General features: G+C 43.4%; 1 protein-coding gene across 6 annotated transcripts in view; it reads right to left on the reverse strand.

The window, feature by feature from the left end:
* Positions 1-16929, reverse strand: part of TMEM154 (transmembrane protein 154) — a 45920-nt gene that overhangs the window by 10589 nt on the left and 18402 nt on the right. For 2 of the 6 annotated variants that reach the window (XM_038559033.1, XM_038559035.1), the window contains exons 3-7: positions 13391-13648; positions 13263-13301; positions 7544-7571; positions 6192-6277; positions 3949-4006 (exon numbers count right to left, since the gene is read on the reverse strand). In XM_038559033.1, the coding sequence (XP_038414961.1) occupies positions 3949-4006; positions 6192-6277; positions 7544-7571; positions 13263-13301; positions 13391-13648 (469 nt within the window). Of the gene's footprint in view, positions 1-14; positions 1950-3948; positions 4007-6191; positions 6278-7543; positions 7572-13262; positions 13302-13390; positions 13649-16929 lie in introns of those variants that run through there. The other 4 variants (XM_038559034.1, XM_038559036.1, XM_038559037.1 and 1 more) reach the window with 3 other exon arrangements.

The raw sequence follows: 16929 nt of genomic DNA on the forward strand, positions 1-16929 counted from the left end.
AGCAGAGACAGGAAGAAATTCACGAAATTCTTTATTAAACTAACCTAGATTTTCCCGAGAAATACTGAAGTGATCCATTTTTATGTCATTGAGCTCAGATGTGAATCATAAAATAAACAATAGAATTATCACAAAACCAGAACAGGTATGCTGTTATTTACCCTCTCTGACTGCTCAACTTCCTACGTGATAGTACCCAGGCATCCAGTATGTATAAAATGCTATATAAATGTCTTATTATTTTTTGTTATTAATGTGCTTTCAAAATTATAAATCCACTTGGATGGAACCAAATCAATTTTTTCCCTAGTCTTTCCCAATGCTATTACTCAATATAAACTCATCACTGTGGCCAATTGGCATAAGGGAAAGAAGATGGACACTCGGCTAATATTTGCCATTCCTTTTCTGTGGTTCGTCACCTAAGCTTGCAGAGACAGAAACACTACGCTTGCAGGAAATTGTCTAACTATAAAGGCCTCGGGAAGAAGGGACAGGCTGGCTAGACCGTAAGCACTATGATGAAAGGGAGTCTATCTTTGTGGTTACTACTATCTAGCAGCATTCAGGAAGGTGCTGGGAGGGGCAGACAATAAGGCAGTGCATTCTTTACAGAGAATTTAAACAATAATATAACCAACTCAATAGATCTGCTCTCTGTTATCACTGAGTGCTGGCAAAGCTTAACAATGCCAGTGATGAAATTCTCTTCGACTCTAGGGCAGACCTCTCCCTCTGCCCTGCCGCAACCCTTAAACAGCATTCCACTTACAATGTCTCACACATAACAGATATGAATTATGGGAGAAATGCTAAGGTAGGAAATATGAATATAAAACTCCCCCTTGTACACAATTCCTTTGTTGTCTCTTCTTATTGATTTTCAAAAGACATGAAAACCATAGTATAAACTTCCCATACTGCTTTGTGTTCTCTGGCCCTTAATAAAATCCTGTGCTAAACTTTAGATTCCACAACATAAAAGAAAATGTCCATTCAATGAGGACAGGGCAAAGTAATGAACAATGGCTGGTCAATGGGATATGTGGGAAGAGTTCTAAAAGACTCGAGACTATGGATCCTGATGAGAAAAGTCTTTACACCCCACATAGTGCATTAAGTGTAGGGTGGTGACCAGATTGACCCCTTTTTCCAGAAGTACAAAGACTTTACATATAACAGAGGTTCTGTGTCAGGGTGTCTTTCTAGCATCAAGATGAATTGAATTCTTTAAATGCATTCTGGAAGTCTTAATTTAGCAAGAGGATGGAGAAGTATGTTTTCTACTAAGTTCAATCTACAGTGACTGTTACATACTTTCTGAAGCAGTACAGTCACCTGTTCACTGCTTAAATGGCAGAGGAAGGATGAGTCTCAGACATTAAAGCCAATGGGGAACTTTGGGAGTACTGATGTGTCAAAGTAGGTTAACTTATTGCGACAAATGTACCACTCTGGCGTGGAACACCAATAGTCAGGGAGGCTGTGTGTGTATAGGGGTAGGGAGCAGATGGGACCTGTCATTTCCGCTCATTTTGCTATACACCTAAAACTAAAATAGAAAGCTTTAAAAAAAAAAATGCCCCAACCACTAACGTGGATGTGCCTGGGCCTTTGGACACAGGCTTATTAGCCCAAAGTGCAGTGAATTTATGTCTATGAATTTTAATAATAATATCAATATTTATTGAGAGTTTGCTTTGTGGCAGGCTTTGTTCTAAGTGCTTTGTATCTTTCGGAGTTTTTGGTGACTAAAAATTAGATTTGCTTTATAGTATTGTACTGCTCTTTGAGTAATCAGAACGTCCTTATAGCACCAAGGCCCTGGGATTTGCCATTGCTGGTAGAATAGCCCTGGTTCTGACATCGCTGAGCGGGTAAGGCCTGACCAGTGTCCTCTGAATCAAAGCCAGATAGTTCTGGACCAACAGAAGAATGTGGACATTCACCTGAAAAAATAATAGTTTAGCATAAAGCAGCCCCCCAAATCAGTTAAGGCTTTTTGTCTTATAGGCAGAAATGAGCTACAGCTTATTTTAAAGACCAACCTTTCAGTATTTCAGAAACGTGATTTCTAAGATGCTGTCATAACCATGTAATTCTCTAACATTAGGTCTCTTCCATGTTGCCAATAATTTCAGAGATCAGGAGGCAGGTCTATAAAACCCCCTATGTTTCGCATCATTGGAGGGTATTCGTCAGAGTTATGGTAATAAGATATTTATAGGGTTTTGGTGGTGATGTGAGTGAACCCTACACAGAAATACACAGTGACTCATCTTTAGGTTAAGACTAAACTGCAGAGAAAATACTGCTCTGTGATTTCCTTTGTGATACTCCCCCTAGAATTTTTCTCTTTCATCTGCTTGTTAATATCTGGTATCTCACTTAAATAGGATAGAATCTTTCCTGAGCCAGTGATGCAACTTTAAGAGAAATAATGCCTGATATCTTCAATACAAAGTGGACTTCCACGTCAGAGCCTAGGCTTGGCTCATTAGGACTGTGAGGGCCTGGGATCCCTGGGTGGCTCAGTGGTTTAGCGCCTGCCTTCAGCCCTGGAGTCCCACGATCAAGTCCCACATCAGGCTTCCTGCATGGAGCCTGCTTCTCCCTCTGCCTGTGTCTCTGCCTCCCTCTCTCTCTGTGTCTCTCATGAATAAATAAATAAAATCTTAAAAAAAAAAAAAAAGGACTGTGAGGGCCTGATGTGTGAGATGTGGGGTGACCACCTCTCCGATAAGGTTTTGGGGAAGGTGCAGAAGAAGAGTCCAGAAGACAAACGTCTGACTGCCCCAACCACATTCTACTCTCAATCTTCCCCTGGGACGCTCCAGCGTTTGGACTGCCCAGTGACCAGTGACTGCACTCTGGAAGCATTTAAGATGACTGGCACAGCCTTTGGTTAACATGGAGGGAGAGAAGATAGAATCCTGCTCTGAAAGTTTATTCTAATTTTTTAAAATTTTTATTTGTTTATTTGAGAGAGAGCAGGGGCAGGGGTGGGGCAAAGGGAGAGGAGAAGCAGGCTCCGCCACCACCGAGCAGGGAGTCCAATGTGGGCCTCGATCCCAGGACCCTGAGATCGTGACCTGAGCCGAAGGCAGATGCTCAACTGACTGAGCCACCCAGGCGCCCAGTTTATTATAAAGTGTCAGTCACAGACTCTGTCAAGTTCTCTGCTCACTGATCACCTCTGAGTCACCCCTACCAACAACTTGGTGCCCCCCAAATCACAGTGCTATTGTGTGGAACAGGTCCCTGGAATGCTGAATCACCAATCCTTTCTCCTATGACACTTCCCATGTCCTGACCAAATAATTCTCCGATCAAAACCACCCCAAACATGCACATTTTTATCCTCATAAAAGATAACAAAATTTAAACAAGATCATGGTGTGCGGAAAAACACCCAAGCCCTAGACACTAAAATTTTCTATCAGGCAGAGCCACCTAGTGGTAGAATGGAATGTGCTTAGTAAATTCTCATTTAATTTCTCTCCTAACAATCCAAGCCTGGTGGGGTGTTCTTTTGTTTTGGTTTTTAGATGTTCATTTTGTCCGCTCTTATTCACAATTATCCCCCTTAAGACTGCCACTTCCCATCTGTTTTCCTTACCAAACATCTATTCACCCAAGCGAAACAAAACTATAGTTTGATATAATCGTCAAGTTTTATGACTAAAACAGAAGCCGCTTCAACGGTGTCTCTTTAGAAGGGCAAGAAAATGCCAGTCCTAATTTACTTCTAAAGACTGTATCTATATATAACAAGGATATTTACTTTATATTTTTCTATTTGCCATGCTTTCTTTTCCCCACACTACGCACATATGTGAATTGTCACATAAAATGTACAGGCACAGAGACGGTAAGCAAAAGTGCTCTACCCTGGTCTCCAATTCCCTCCCCCACATACATATAATCAATGGTAGAAATTAGAAGTACCTTGGGTTGTGGTTTGATTCCTTCTCTTCCTTTAAAGTAGGTAAACATTCGCCGTCTGCTAGGATGGAAAAAAAGCAAACTCATGGTTAGTCACCAAAATTTTATTTTTCTATCCACAAAACCCCTATATTTGAGCATTGCATGTCCCTGATCTGTCCAGTTACTTGTGCAGAAATGGCCTCACTAGGGAGTTCCAGAGGTTAAAAGATTAATGATGGCAAGGCTCTTGAAATGGAAAAAGCATTAGAAGCACAGATACAAGACTTCAACATGCCTCTGCCCCTGTTGGAAAGGGCACAATTCATCACTGCTTGGTTATTCAGTCCCTGAAGAACCCCACTGTTGCTCCAAAAGCTAGAATCTGCATGTTTCAGGTTAAACACTGGAATAAAATAGCTTTACCGGAGGTCCTGACATGCCTGCAGCATGACTTCAGGCAGGACGCATACTCCAAAAGCAGCAGGGAAAGTGAGGAATAACTAACCTTCTTAAAGCTGTCAGAGTTCTCTCCTATTAGGGCCAGTGATTTTTTAAGGAAAAACAAAATCCATCGGCTCCATCACTAATGTGTCAAAATAACTCTCTGCTGTAGTCGTTAAATAGAAAGGCCTTGTTCCGAGTTTCTGATTTAATGAGTGTAACAGGGTCCTGATTTTGTATTACATTATCTTAGGCACAAAAGGAAATATGTCAAGTTACTCAAAGAGGTTATCTCTGGGTGGTGTGATGTTTTTCTTCTTTCTACTTTTTTTTTTTTTTGCATTTTCCAAATTATGAAATGTATATTTTATAAACTAAAAACAACAAAATGAAACTACCTTAAGCATTATCTCAGTGGCCTGCCCCTAACCTTCAATGCTTTATGGAGCCATTCTTTCCTCAGTAATGGGCTATGAAAAACTGTTCTGTTGGGATGCCTGGGTGGCTCAGTGGTTGAGCATCTGCTCGGGTTGTGATCCCAAGGTCCTGGAATCGAGTCCCACATCGGGCTCCCTGCAAGGAGCCCGCTTCTCCCTCTGCCTATGTCTCTGCCTCTCTCTGTGTCTCTCATGAATAAGTAAATAAAATCTTTTAAAAAAACTGTTCTGTTCAAAATTGTACGAAGTTCATTGAATGGTTTTAATCTTCTGGAAAGCTTATGTTGATAAGCGTCTGGCGCAATAATTCTGATAACAGGTCTCTGGATTTGGACTTCGTTATTGTTGAATCTGACCAACCCCCAGGGTATTTTTAAAAGATGAATGTTAAAAAATACAAATTATATGACAATAAAAATGGTGGAGTTTGTTAATTTGAGCATGAAAAATAATTTATTGACCTTTTAAAGGAATTTTAAAAGGAGAAAAAATAGGTAACATCATTTTTTTAAGGATTTTTTAAAAATGTATTTATTTGACAAAGAGAGATAGAGAGAGCACAAGTGGGAGGAGCAGCAGAGGGAGAAGGAGAAGCAGAGCGCCTCTATGGCTTGATCCCAGGACCCCAGGATCTTGACCTGAGCCGAAGGCAGATGCTTAACCAACGGAGCCACCCAGGTGCCCCAAGTTGCCATCATTTTTAAATTCAAATACTGACTTAAAAAAGCAGGGAACATACAGAACTACTGCCAGATATCAAATGGAAAATAAGTTCATGAGAATTTTTATTATACTACATATATTAGTGTTATCTAATAGAACTTCCTATAGCAACAGAAATGTTCTAGATTTGCACTGTTTAATATAGTCTGCTGAGCACTCAAAATGTGGCCAGAGTGACTGAAGAACAAAATTTTTTACTTTATTTCATTTTTAAAATTTTAATTTAAATAAATTTAAATATAGCTAGTGTCTATTGCACTGGACAGCACTGAACTATGTAAACTACATGTGGTGAAGTTTTATAACCACATACAGATTAAAATTGTAGATCTCTAAATACTACAGCATATAAGGTAATGCCAGATGCTAATTTCTTCCAGATAATTTGGACCTAGAGAGTTCCTTGTTTGAAAAAAGACCATTTGCTTCTTCAAAGAGGCCACGTCAAAAGCTTGTACAAAAATAAAAACAAATGGCACTAAGTGGTGCCCTAATCAAACCGAGTCTTTAAGGATGGTCTGACCCAGGTTTATTATCTACATGCTGCAGATCTCATGTGGATTGGGCTCACGCCATCCACTCCAGCATTCACTGGGTGTTTCTAAAACTCTTGCACCTTCTCATACGACAGAAGACAGAAAAAGCGACTCTAAGTTACTGTACCATTTCTATTCATGCTGTTCATCCATTTGTCAAGCTCTTCCATTTCGATTTCCATAACAGAGGGTGTGTCTTCCTCAAAAATGGGCCTAGAGGAAGAGCAAAAACAGTGTTGAAACAAAAATCCACTGGTGTGCCCAGTTCATTTGGGAAGAGCCTGGGCTGTTGAATGGGAGAAAGATGAACCTGGTTTCTCATGTGACACTCCAGGGCAGACTGGGGGTTTGCCCCATTCGCATGTCCCAAATTCTCAAAGAAGGAAAGGCTAGAACTCAGATAGGCCTTCATACATCACTGATCCAAAGACGGAGGCCACACAGTCTAGCTCTCAGGCTGAAAGGGAGCCCAGGAGACTCTGCTCCCCAGAAGGTACAAAGTTGAGCTGCCAGGCTTCCACCACGACCATCCTCAGGGGAGCTGCCCTGTATAGCATTGGGGCCTTGCTTAATTTCACTTCCCTTTTCTTGAGGTTTCTGACCTGTGCCCCAGGTCAAGTGGCCACTGAGAACAGGCTACTTTGATCACCTCTCCTGTCAACTCCCAGGCTTTTCCATGGTGGAGACATGGAACCATTGCTTTCAGAAACCCACTGCCTTCCCTTACTGGGGCTCAGAGCACACGGTCATGGGAAAGAAGCCCCTGGTTAATGTAAATGGGGCTGGGGTGGAGGACCACCCACTCTGAACCACAGCATGGGCGTGACCCTGTGCAGAGGAAGTGAGCAAAGTGTCTAAACAGGCAAAGTTGCTGGGGAGAGAGTGGGGGAGGAGGTGGTGACATTGCCCCAGAGCACTCTTCTGGTGGAATCTTGTTTTCTCTTTCCCTCTTTTCCAGTCTCTCTCTCTCTCTCTCTCTCTCTCTCTCAATCTCTCTCCTTCTTTCCTTCCTCTCCCCCTCCATTCCTCTTCTCTCTCCCACCCTAATGTGGCTCTGCTGCATGAACTTTATGCTTCTACCAAGGCTCTCCTGCTTTAATACCAGTGAACATTAGCTTTCCTGGTGATAACATTTTTAATCAGAATAAACAAACCGATGTCTGTCAAATACACCCAGGGTCGGAATATTTAACTACAATGCATCTTGCATCTGGAACTGATAGCAGTCAGACAAGATGGTTTTTGGAAGAGGACCCTGTTCAACACCCAGACCCTCTACTGAATGGAGGTTGGGGGACTAGAGTGCACCCCCCCTCCCCCTGCAGCCTGCTAAGGGCCCTCTCCTGGGGCCCAGGAAGCAAGAGGCCCCCCAAGGGTATCAGAACAACGATTCTTAAAAAAGCAGGTGGCTCTCTACTCTGCCCTTCTCTCTGATACCCTTGTCTACACTGAGCTGGGTTGGAGGCAGCGGAGACTTACACTTTGATGTTTTCACTTCCCAGTTCATCTAAAGAGAAAAAAAATATATAAAAGTTATGTTAGCTTTCATTGTCTTATAACAACTTTTTATTTCACCAACAGCTGAAATCTCCACAGAGACAAGAGGGGACTTTAAGTCAATAGCATTTTTAAGGGAGCAACAATTAGCCTCTGAGTCAAACATGTGCCGTATTGAAATGAGGTCCTAATCCATATGGAATCTGCTTGTTTTTTTTCAAGATATGATGGCCCTCTGAGAGTATTTATTACCTCAAATCACATGTTTATTCCTTTTTATTTATTTATTTTTAATCCATATGAAGGAGAAAACCTTCATGGTGAGATAAAGCAAGGAAGAGTCAGACAAGAAGGACTGTTCCTTGGTCCCCTACCCCAAAACGTCCCAGTTCAAAATATCACTGTTGTATCTCCTTGTGACCCAACAAGCCCAACACTGTGACTGTCTCTTTGTCCTGGGACAGGCTGTGGTGTATTCCATCAAGGTCTCTCCTTGGAACTCTGCTCTCATGCCCTTCTGGTCTCGGTTTATACTCAAGGAGCACCCTCTTGCTGAAGCAGGGCTCACCCTTCCAGTTGTTTCCCAGCTCAGCACCTTGCTTACTCCTTTACAGCCCTTGGCACAATTTGCCATTGGTCAATCCACCTGCTTAATTTTGTCTGTCCCGCCCACTAAAACATAGTTCCAAAAGGACAGAGATCATGCCTGTCCTGTCCGTCCTGATGTCCCCTCACCTCCCGTCTAGCTGTCACAGTACCTGGCAAACATCCAGTAAACATGTATTGAATAAATGAGCAGGTCTTGATCTGGATGGTCCAACACGGGTTAAATTCATGCCCAATGTTTTGGACTTAGTCATATCATAAAAGTGAAGCTTTGAGCAAACCCGCTGTTTGTTGCTGCAGTTGAGGTGAGAACCAGCTAACTGTTTGTCAAATGCCCATCAGACTTCAGATGAATGTGTGGCAGGAGTCAAGAGCCCAGTGCCCCAGCTCAAGCTCTGTTTTGTTTTGCCTCCAGAGAAATGAGGCAGCGATGTCAAGTGAGTGCATAGCATAGGCCCACGGCACCTCTTGTGACGGGAGAGGCATTGAGAAGCGAACCAATTCATAGAGGTCGGCCGAAGAGCCAGATGTTCCTGATCCTTGGCAATCAGAGGTCTCTTTTCGCCGGGCCTGCAGAAATGCAGGTCCCCATCGAGGAAACAGAACCAGCAGGCACCTGGAACTGAGCTCCTGGCAGCCGAGAGCCGCCGTAATTTCCTGTGGGTTGGCAAGCTCTCACGGCATCGCTGATCCAGGACAGCTGGGCACAGAGGGAAGCCTTGTGCCATCACCACTCACCTTCCAAGGGCTCTGGGCTATGTCTTTCTGCCCCTGGTAGGAACCTGAAGCTCCCTGCAGGCACCTGATCCTCAGACACTTGGACTGGGGAAACGGGTGTACGTTCATCTTATATTTCTATATTAATACTTTTAATCTAAAATTGATATGCTATTTCCTTAAGGGATTTTACTATAAATAAAGTCCCTGCACAATTGAACCTCCCCTAGATGTGACCCCTAAAGATCCCCCTGTTTTGCCTTTCCCTTCCCCTCTTTTCCTGCTTAGTAACCTCCTCCCAACACACACACACACACACACACACACACACACACACTCTAATTTCTCAGAGAACAAGTGGCCCCACAGCCCCACTGACGAGGGTATGGATTTATCTGTATTATTTGAGTGCCTGCAGGCTTTGTGGTGAGCAAAACCTAACCCTGCATGCAGATGATGGAAAAGTTTAAAAACCCATTACAAAAGTGCTCCAGATGCACCAAATGCGAAGCTCCTGTAATCAGTATTCAAACAGAGCAAAAAGCCTTCTGTGGCCTGTCTCCCCTGCTCCGAGACCATTAGCCCTGCCCCAGCCACCATGGCAACAGGAAAACATCTGGGAGAGCTCACTAGAGCAGAGCATTAAACCAGGAGGGAGACCAATTACGCGTCCCCAGCAATCAGGCCCTGCCCTCTCCACTCCACCTGGCCTGGATCTCTTTATTAAAAGCCATCTACTCCCTCTGCAACCAGAGGGCAAATGTAGCTCCTCCGCAGCCCCCCACCTGCGCTTGATTCCACCTCCCCTCCCACAGTCCCTCCATTTCCTACTATTCGACCCACTTCGTCCTCTGCCTGCAGTTCCCAGTTACACCCCCTGAGCCTGCCGCCGCCCCCACCGTCAGCTACTCTCCCCTGTGCCCCTCCGGTGGGGCGGTGGGGCGGTGGGGCGCTTGCTGGGCAGGCAATGGGAGCAGGAGCCCCGCAGGGGATGGGCTCGCTTCTCTCTCTTTCCAGGCGGAACACTGAGCAAGAGAGAGAGAGTCTCTTTCTGGAGATGTCCTGCGCTGAGCCAGGTGTCATGTAGCCACAGCCTATTTAGAGCAATGGCTTATTGCCAGCTCTTCTCCCTGCAGCTCTCTCAGAAGGACTGGGCACACCAAGACCCTTAATAAATGGTAAATAATAACAACCGCAAATGCTCTACCGCCTGGAGGCCTAGGAAGAGGGGCGATGGAACTTGGCATTACTGCCCAGCACCTCCCTTTTTCCTGGACTTGAAACAGGCCCAAAGGAAAAACATGATTGCCAGTCGGAAGAAGGGTTCTTTCTGAATGTGTGGGCCAGGCCCTCCCTAGTCATCAAAGGTACAGGCTCACCTCCTGGGGCAGAAGAGCACACCAGGCTCTGCTCATGTGGAGGGAACCAATATGTCTAATTCGAACTCTCTGGGCGGACATCATCCATGCCCTCCCACAAAACATTGTTTTGGAGTCTTTCCAAGAAAATTGCTGGTCTGACCCAGTGTGACAGTTTTATTTTTTCCTGGAAAGAATATTTAAATCAAATTTTGTTAATTGTAATGTTCTCCTTTTATTTATTTTTGAAGATTTATTTATTTGTTTTTGTTTGTTTGGTTTTTGTTTTTTTTTTTTAGAGAGTGAGTGGGCAAGGTGGAGGTAGAGGCAGAGGGAGAAGGAGAGAGAGAATCCTAAGCAGACTCCCTGCTGAGCATGGAGCCTGGCCCTGGGGCTCCATCTCACAACCCTGAGATCATGATCTGAGCCGAAATCAAGAGTCAGATGCTTAACAGACTGAGCCACCCAGGTGTTCCTCTCCTTTTACTGACTTGTGTTATAAAGTAAAATATAAACGGGTGGACTTTAGCAGACAGTAGTTGTTAACTTTTCAGCATTTAGTCTGAAGAGATATCTGTGTGTTAAGCAATTAACCAGCTGTGTATATCTTAAAGAAAATATTCAGATAAAGCTCTCTCTCTCCAAACTTGCGATAAGGAATTGTTTTGAAATTTTAAGATTTCTGTGTTGTGTTCTCTCAAAGTGAGGCATATTCAAACCAAAGAGAATGTGCAAATTTGTGTTAAGAATGAGTTGCAAATTTGTTTTTTCCTCTGAGAATAGGGAGGTGTTCTTAAAAAAAAAGTTCTAACACTGTTTGATTAACTCATTCATTCAACGGCATTTACTGAGCAGCTAATATATGTGTAGGGCTAGACACGATGTTAGGTCAAGGGTCAGTAATAATAAGAAGCAGCAGCTAACAATATGCCAGCTACTCTTTTTCCTCAGTGGCATACTTAGATGAATCTACTTAATTGTTACAACAGCTCTGTAAGCCAAGTGTTGGATTTACCCATTTCACAGAATAAAGAAACGGAGTCTGAGAATTCATAGCTGGGAAAAAGTCAACCAGGCAGTGTGGTTCCAGAACCTGTACTCTAACCTCCACACCACACTGTTAAACGAGATAAATAAGACAAGCTCTTGGTTCTCTTGGACCGTAGAGAGAACATAATGTAGTAAGAGAGGCCAAAAAAAAAAAAAAAAAAAAGAAAGAAAAGTCACCAATTTATCCCAACATAAATACATAAATACAGTGCAGGTAAGTGTCAACATCATCTGTAAAAGCAAGAGGCGGTGATTAATTTTGCCCGGGGAGTGATTACTCAAGGCTTCATAAAAACTTCAGAACTGGGCATTGAGGAACAGGGTGGCAGTTTGCCAAGCAGACAAGAAGGAAACCCCAAACAGAAGAATAGTGTCAACCAGGCCTGAAAGCATCATGAATGTGTAAGCCTGGCTCTGGGAACAGCAAATACTTCGAGTGTGGCTCCAGTGTAGGATGCACGAGCCATCTGAGAATGAGGCCAGTTCTTGATTATGAATGGCTTTTGAACTTTGAGATTCTCACAATGAAGGTCAGTGAAAAATCCTTTCCTGGATTTAGAGTTTAAAAGCACACACATTTGAATGGGCACCCCCATCCTCCCCCCCAAGTCCGGTGACATCATTAGGTAAAACTGGCTCAGGTTATGGTTTAAGCAGGAAATTCTTACTTTCCCTGAGGTTAAAAAAATAGGGGTACAGATAGCCCTGTTTGCTTTATGTTTTTCTTTAGCTTACAAAGGAGCGCCCATGTGACCCTGAAATTTCAAGCAGTGGAGAGGCGTGTGCATTTTGTACTCCCTTGGAATCTATTATATTGGTTCCTGCCAAGAAAGGTAATGCACATTAGTGCTTCTTCCCTAGCTCCTACTTACCATACCTGCTGGCCTAATGGAAAATGATCATTGATAGCTCCTGCTGAGAACTTAAAGGCTCTCCTGGTGCAAGGATAGTGAGCCGGGCCTGCAGGCCAAGGGCATGATCTCGAAGCCAGGGGGTCCTTAGTAGTGAGTGGGAGGGATGTTGAGTGAGTTTTGTATGCACGTATCAATACGTAGCTTACTAGAGATGGTCTCAGCCCTCGAGTGATTTTTTGGAATAACCAAAGGCTTCAACTTATAAAAATATAATTGGAGGGACACCTGAGTGGCTCAGTTGGTTGAGCATCTGCCCTTGGCTCAGGTCATGATCTCATGGTCCTGGGATCAAGTCCCACGAGCTCCCTGCTCAGTGGGGAACCTGCTTCTCTCTCTGCATCTACCCCTGGTTCATGTGCGCTCACTCTCTCTCTCTCTCAAATAAATAAATAAAATATATTTTAAAAAAATCTAATTGGAGTCACTTTTAGCAGAACAAGCCAAAAATACTCACATCTACTGTGGACTTAGAAGCACCCTGACACCCAGTGTTCATTGCTTCTAGATTTGGAACTGAATACTCGCGGGGGTATCTCTGAGCTAGGGAACTCCCTATTGGATTGGTTTCAGATTGTTGATGGTAATCTGCAGCCAATTGGGAATTTCATACAAAAGTTATCATGGCTTTAATCAGAATAAGAACAATGCTTTACTCCAGCCTTTGCACAATCAAATTGGGATGTGGCATGGAGGAGAAAACCGTATCTTTGACAGAAATATACACAGAAGAATGCTCTTCTGGTGGAGACGAGCCCAGGTCTCATCCCCAGCCCCAATCTGACCCACCGCTTTGCCATCTTCCTGGTTTCCTACACCTTATGGAATGTTGCATGGACCTCTTGGCTGGTATTAGACAGGGCCCTCGTCTGGATAAGGTACAGAGACAGCAGCTGTGTGTTTTAAATCTCAATTGAGGCTGAAGCTATTCTCTTTTTGAAATATAAGGGAATATTCATCACTTACTACATTATGTAGTCTTTGTTGCTCAACTTAAAAAACCCTTGGTTCTTTCCTTCCCCATCCCCAACTCCAGACAGGCGTCAGGATCATACTCACATGTCTGTAAGGCACTCTGAGATCCTGGGCTATACGGCTCTGTGTAGAAGCAAGAAGTATTTTGTTAACTGACTGTTCATTAACACACGAAGCAATTGTCTGGAAATGGGAACATACGAAATGGTTACCTTGTTTGGCTCTTTTTCTCCTATAGCGTGTTACAAGGATTATCACTGATAAAAATAGGAGGGCAAATAAAATCAGTGGGATCAACACCATTAATATAAATTCTAACTGATCTGCATCATCGTCAAAGTCGATAAAACTTGTATTTGCAGGTAATGTTTCTGTGGTCACCGTGGGAAACGTAGCATTAGTATTAAAATCTTCTCTTCCATACACTTCCAAGGGCATATCCGCTGACTGTTCTGGTTCCTCAGATAAATCTGTAGGGACACACACAAAATTGAGATTGCCATGGAGACAAAGCTACTATGTTATGTTTTCAATGATTTTTAAATATATCCTACATGCATCAAGTGGTAAACTTGATCCACTGCATTTGGTCTTCTCGTTCTGTGTGACGGAGTATTGATTTAACGTAAATAGAGCTCAAGCTGAGAGTATATTGAACATGGAATCAGAGCCTAGAGATAAACTTCCACAAATGCAGGCAGTTTAGTCTTGACCAGATAAATGTATCTGGCATTGAGAAGCTTTACTATGTCAAGGGTGATATTCCAGAACATCTCTTATAGGGTATCAGGCTATTTCAATAACATTTCTGGATAAATCTAAATCCATATTTACTAACAGTTAACTACTTGCCACATAACACTTGGGTAGAAGGGAAGGCACACTGTCCTGAATTTTTCTAGAATTTTATTTATTTATTTACTTGCTTTAGAGAGAGCGCACGTATGCTCGTGTGAGCAAGGGCAGGAGCAGAGGGAGAGGGGCAGAAGGAGAGGGAGAGAATCTGGAGCAGACTCTGGCTGAGTGCAGAGCCTGACAGTAAGCTCGATCCCACAACCCTACAATCACGACCTGAGCTGAAACTAAGAGTCCAAGAGTCGGAAGCTTAACTAACTGAGCCACCCAGGTGTCTCACACTGTCCTAATTTTTAATAAAAGTTTACCTATTTCCAAGAATTCTTTCTTGGAAACTGGGGTGACTGATCTGGGGTCTCAGTGTCAGGTCGCACATTCTGCGGAGAACTGAGTCTCTCTGAGATTAATCTGACAGAAATCCTCCTGGATTCTAAATAAAAACACAGTGCAGATCTCATTTGTGAGGCAAAATTCTCAAGAAGGAGATTCCCTTAGAGACTAAGGAAACTGCACCAATATTTAAATGTTTTTAAGAAAAAAGCATCTTTAGAACTTTCCCTATATAGAAGCCTAAGCAAGTTCATTCTGTTTGAATGTCAGATTGTGTTGGAAAACCATCACAGGGCAGGGAAGGACCATTAGCCTGATGATTACCTGAGAAATCTTTCCTTGTCTGGGCTAGGTAGTGAGCACAGTTAGTAAGCGGGGGGTTACTGTCCTACCGGGGTACAACATTGCCTGTGGTTCAAAGGGGGCCCACCGAGGCAAAGGGCCTATGAGTTTAGGCCACAGAAGACTTATCAAATAACTTATGTGAAAGTTCTCTCTAAAGTGTGAGTTGCTATGTAAACAGAAAAGTCAGCTGCTTCAAGCAGAGGTTAGGCTACCCTGCACACAATGACAGACTGGCCCCTGCAGAGCCAATTCCCCACCTTATCAACCTGCATGACCAAAGGACAATGGATTCCTCTGATTTAATTTATAAAAATGCTTGTTTGATCACTGTCTAATTTTTTTTTTTTGGTTATACATATGAACATTTCCATTTCCTCCAAGACCAGGGAATCCATTTGATAATCCCATTGGTAAATGCCACCCCAAACCACCAGAATCAATTACAAACTGCAGAGTCTAACGAACTGGTGTTCTTCATCTGTTTTTGCCAAAAGCAGGATTTTTTAAAAAAATATCTACTATTTATTGACCTCTGTCTGGGTTAAGTGGCTTTATTTTATATTTATGTCTTTGAAATAAGGTAATAAATTAATAATAATGACACATACGTCAAAGGCTTCGATGCATCATATATCACCCTGAACCAGGAAAAGATATTTGTCCACTAGAGAAATCTCCTCCTTAGCATCACCCTTCTTGCAGAACTACTGGGATCAAATAGTATTCTTCACTGATAATCCAGCCAGTGACAACTGGACATATATGGGGGTGGTGGTGGCAGGGGAGTGGCACAGGTTCAGGTGCACTTGGTGATCCTGACCCCTTTCCCTGAGGTCAGTGCTTATGGACCTTCTTCAAATACCCAGACTTGCCTTTTATTTCTTTTGCTTATTTCTACTACAGCTGAGGCTGTGCAGAGCTGAGGCTGCTGCCACTGTATCAGGCTAACCTTTATAGAGAATTTACTAAGCCAAGTCTTGTGCTCTGCCTTTTACCCAGATTATCTCATTTTGTCTTCACCATTTTTCCAGATGGAAACTGGGGAAAGGGGTTACACAACTGGCCTGTGGTCACAGAGCAATCATGGAGGAGGATTTGAACCCACGAAGGCTAGTCACTGAACCTGAGCTTTAAACCTCACTCACATGGTATCTTCCTAATAAGACAGGAATAGAATGGTTACTAGTCATCACGGGGTGAACAAGAGATGGAACCCCATGTCCTTGCCCCTCTGCCTATAAGGAGGTGGCTTCCTGGCACAAAGGGGAAGGACGGGGGTTGAGTCCCAGAAACCTTGGCTTTGTAGGGCTCCTGCTAAGCGACTCAGCCCAGATGTGCTGTAAGCAAAGCTGCCCAGAACAGCAGGGTGTGTTCAGCACCTCTCCAAGGAAGGCTTTTCTTTTTTAAGATTTATTTATTTTATGTTTTTAATTTATTTATTTGAGAGAGAGAGCTCGTGGGAGAAGGAGCAGAGAGAAGGGGAGAGAGAATCACAACCAGACATGCCCTGAGCACAGAGCCCAGAGCAGAGCTCGATCCCACAACCCTGCGATCACGACCTGAGCCAAAACCAGGAGTTGGATGCTCAACCAGGTGCCCCTCCAAGAGAGGCTTTGAATCAACACTTGACCCAGGGCCCCAGGAGAGAAAATAGAAAAAGGAATAAGGTGGCAGGAATAACAAGGGCATTTGGGTAATCAGGAACAAAAGAGAAACGGAAAGAAAGCACACCAGATGGTCCTGGGTTATACTTTTATTTTTAGCATAAGGAGCAGTGCTGATCACAGGTGGCCTTTAGTGACAATCTGCAGTAAAATGGGCTGGGATTTCTCTCCCCAATATCCCTCTCACATACATCCTAACATACGTTTTGCATCATTGACTCCCTCAGAATCTCCAGTGACTATCTACATAAATAAGAACCAAGGGGGTGGCCTCTCTCTCTCTCTTTCCTTCTCTGTTTTATTTTTCTTTTCACCCTACACACCTTCATCTCCAGATACTTCTCTGATAACCTTCCTCCCAGTCCTCTCTGCCCCAACCAACATTATCGTAGCCAAAAATAATAAATAACAGTAACTGGCATTTATCAGATGCTTGGTATGTGCTAGGAACTAGGACACAGGCACTACTTAATTTCATCTTCACAACAACTGTACTGTACACATTTTACAGATGAGGAAGCTGATTCTCGAACGTCTTGGCCTGGGGTACAGGCCTG

This window comes from Canis lupus, chromosome 15 (genome assembly GCF_011100685.1).
Source record: "Canis lupus familiaris isolate Mischka breed German Shepherd chromosome 15, alternate assembly UU_Cfam_GSD_1.0, whole genome shotgun sequence".
Lineage (NCBI taxonomy): Eukaryota > Metazoa > Chordata > Mammalia > Carnivora > Canidae > Canis > Canis lupus.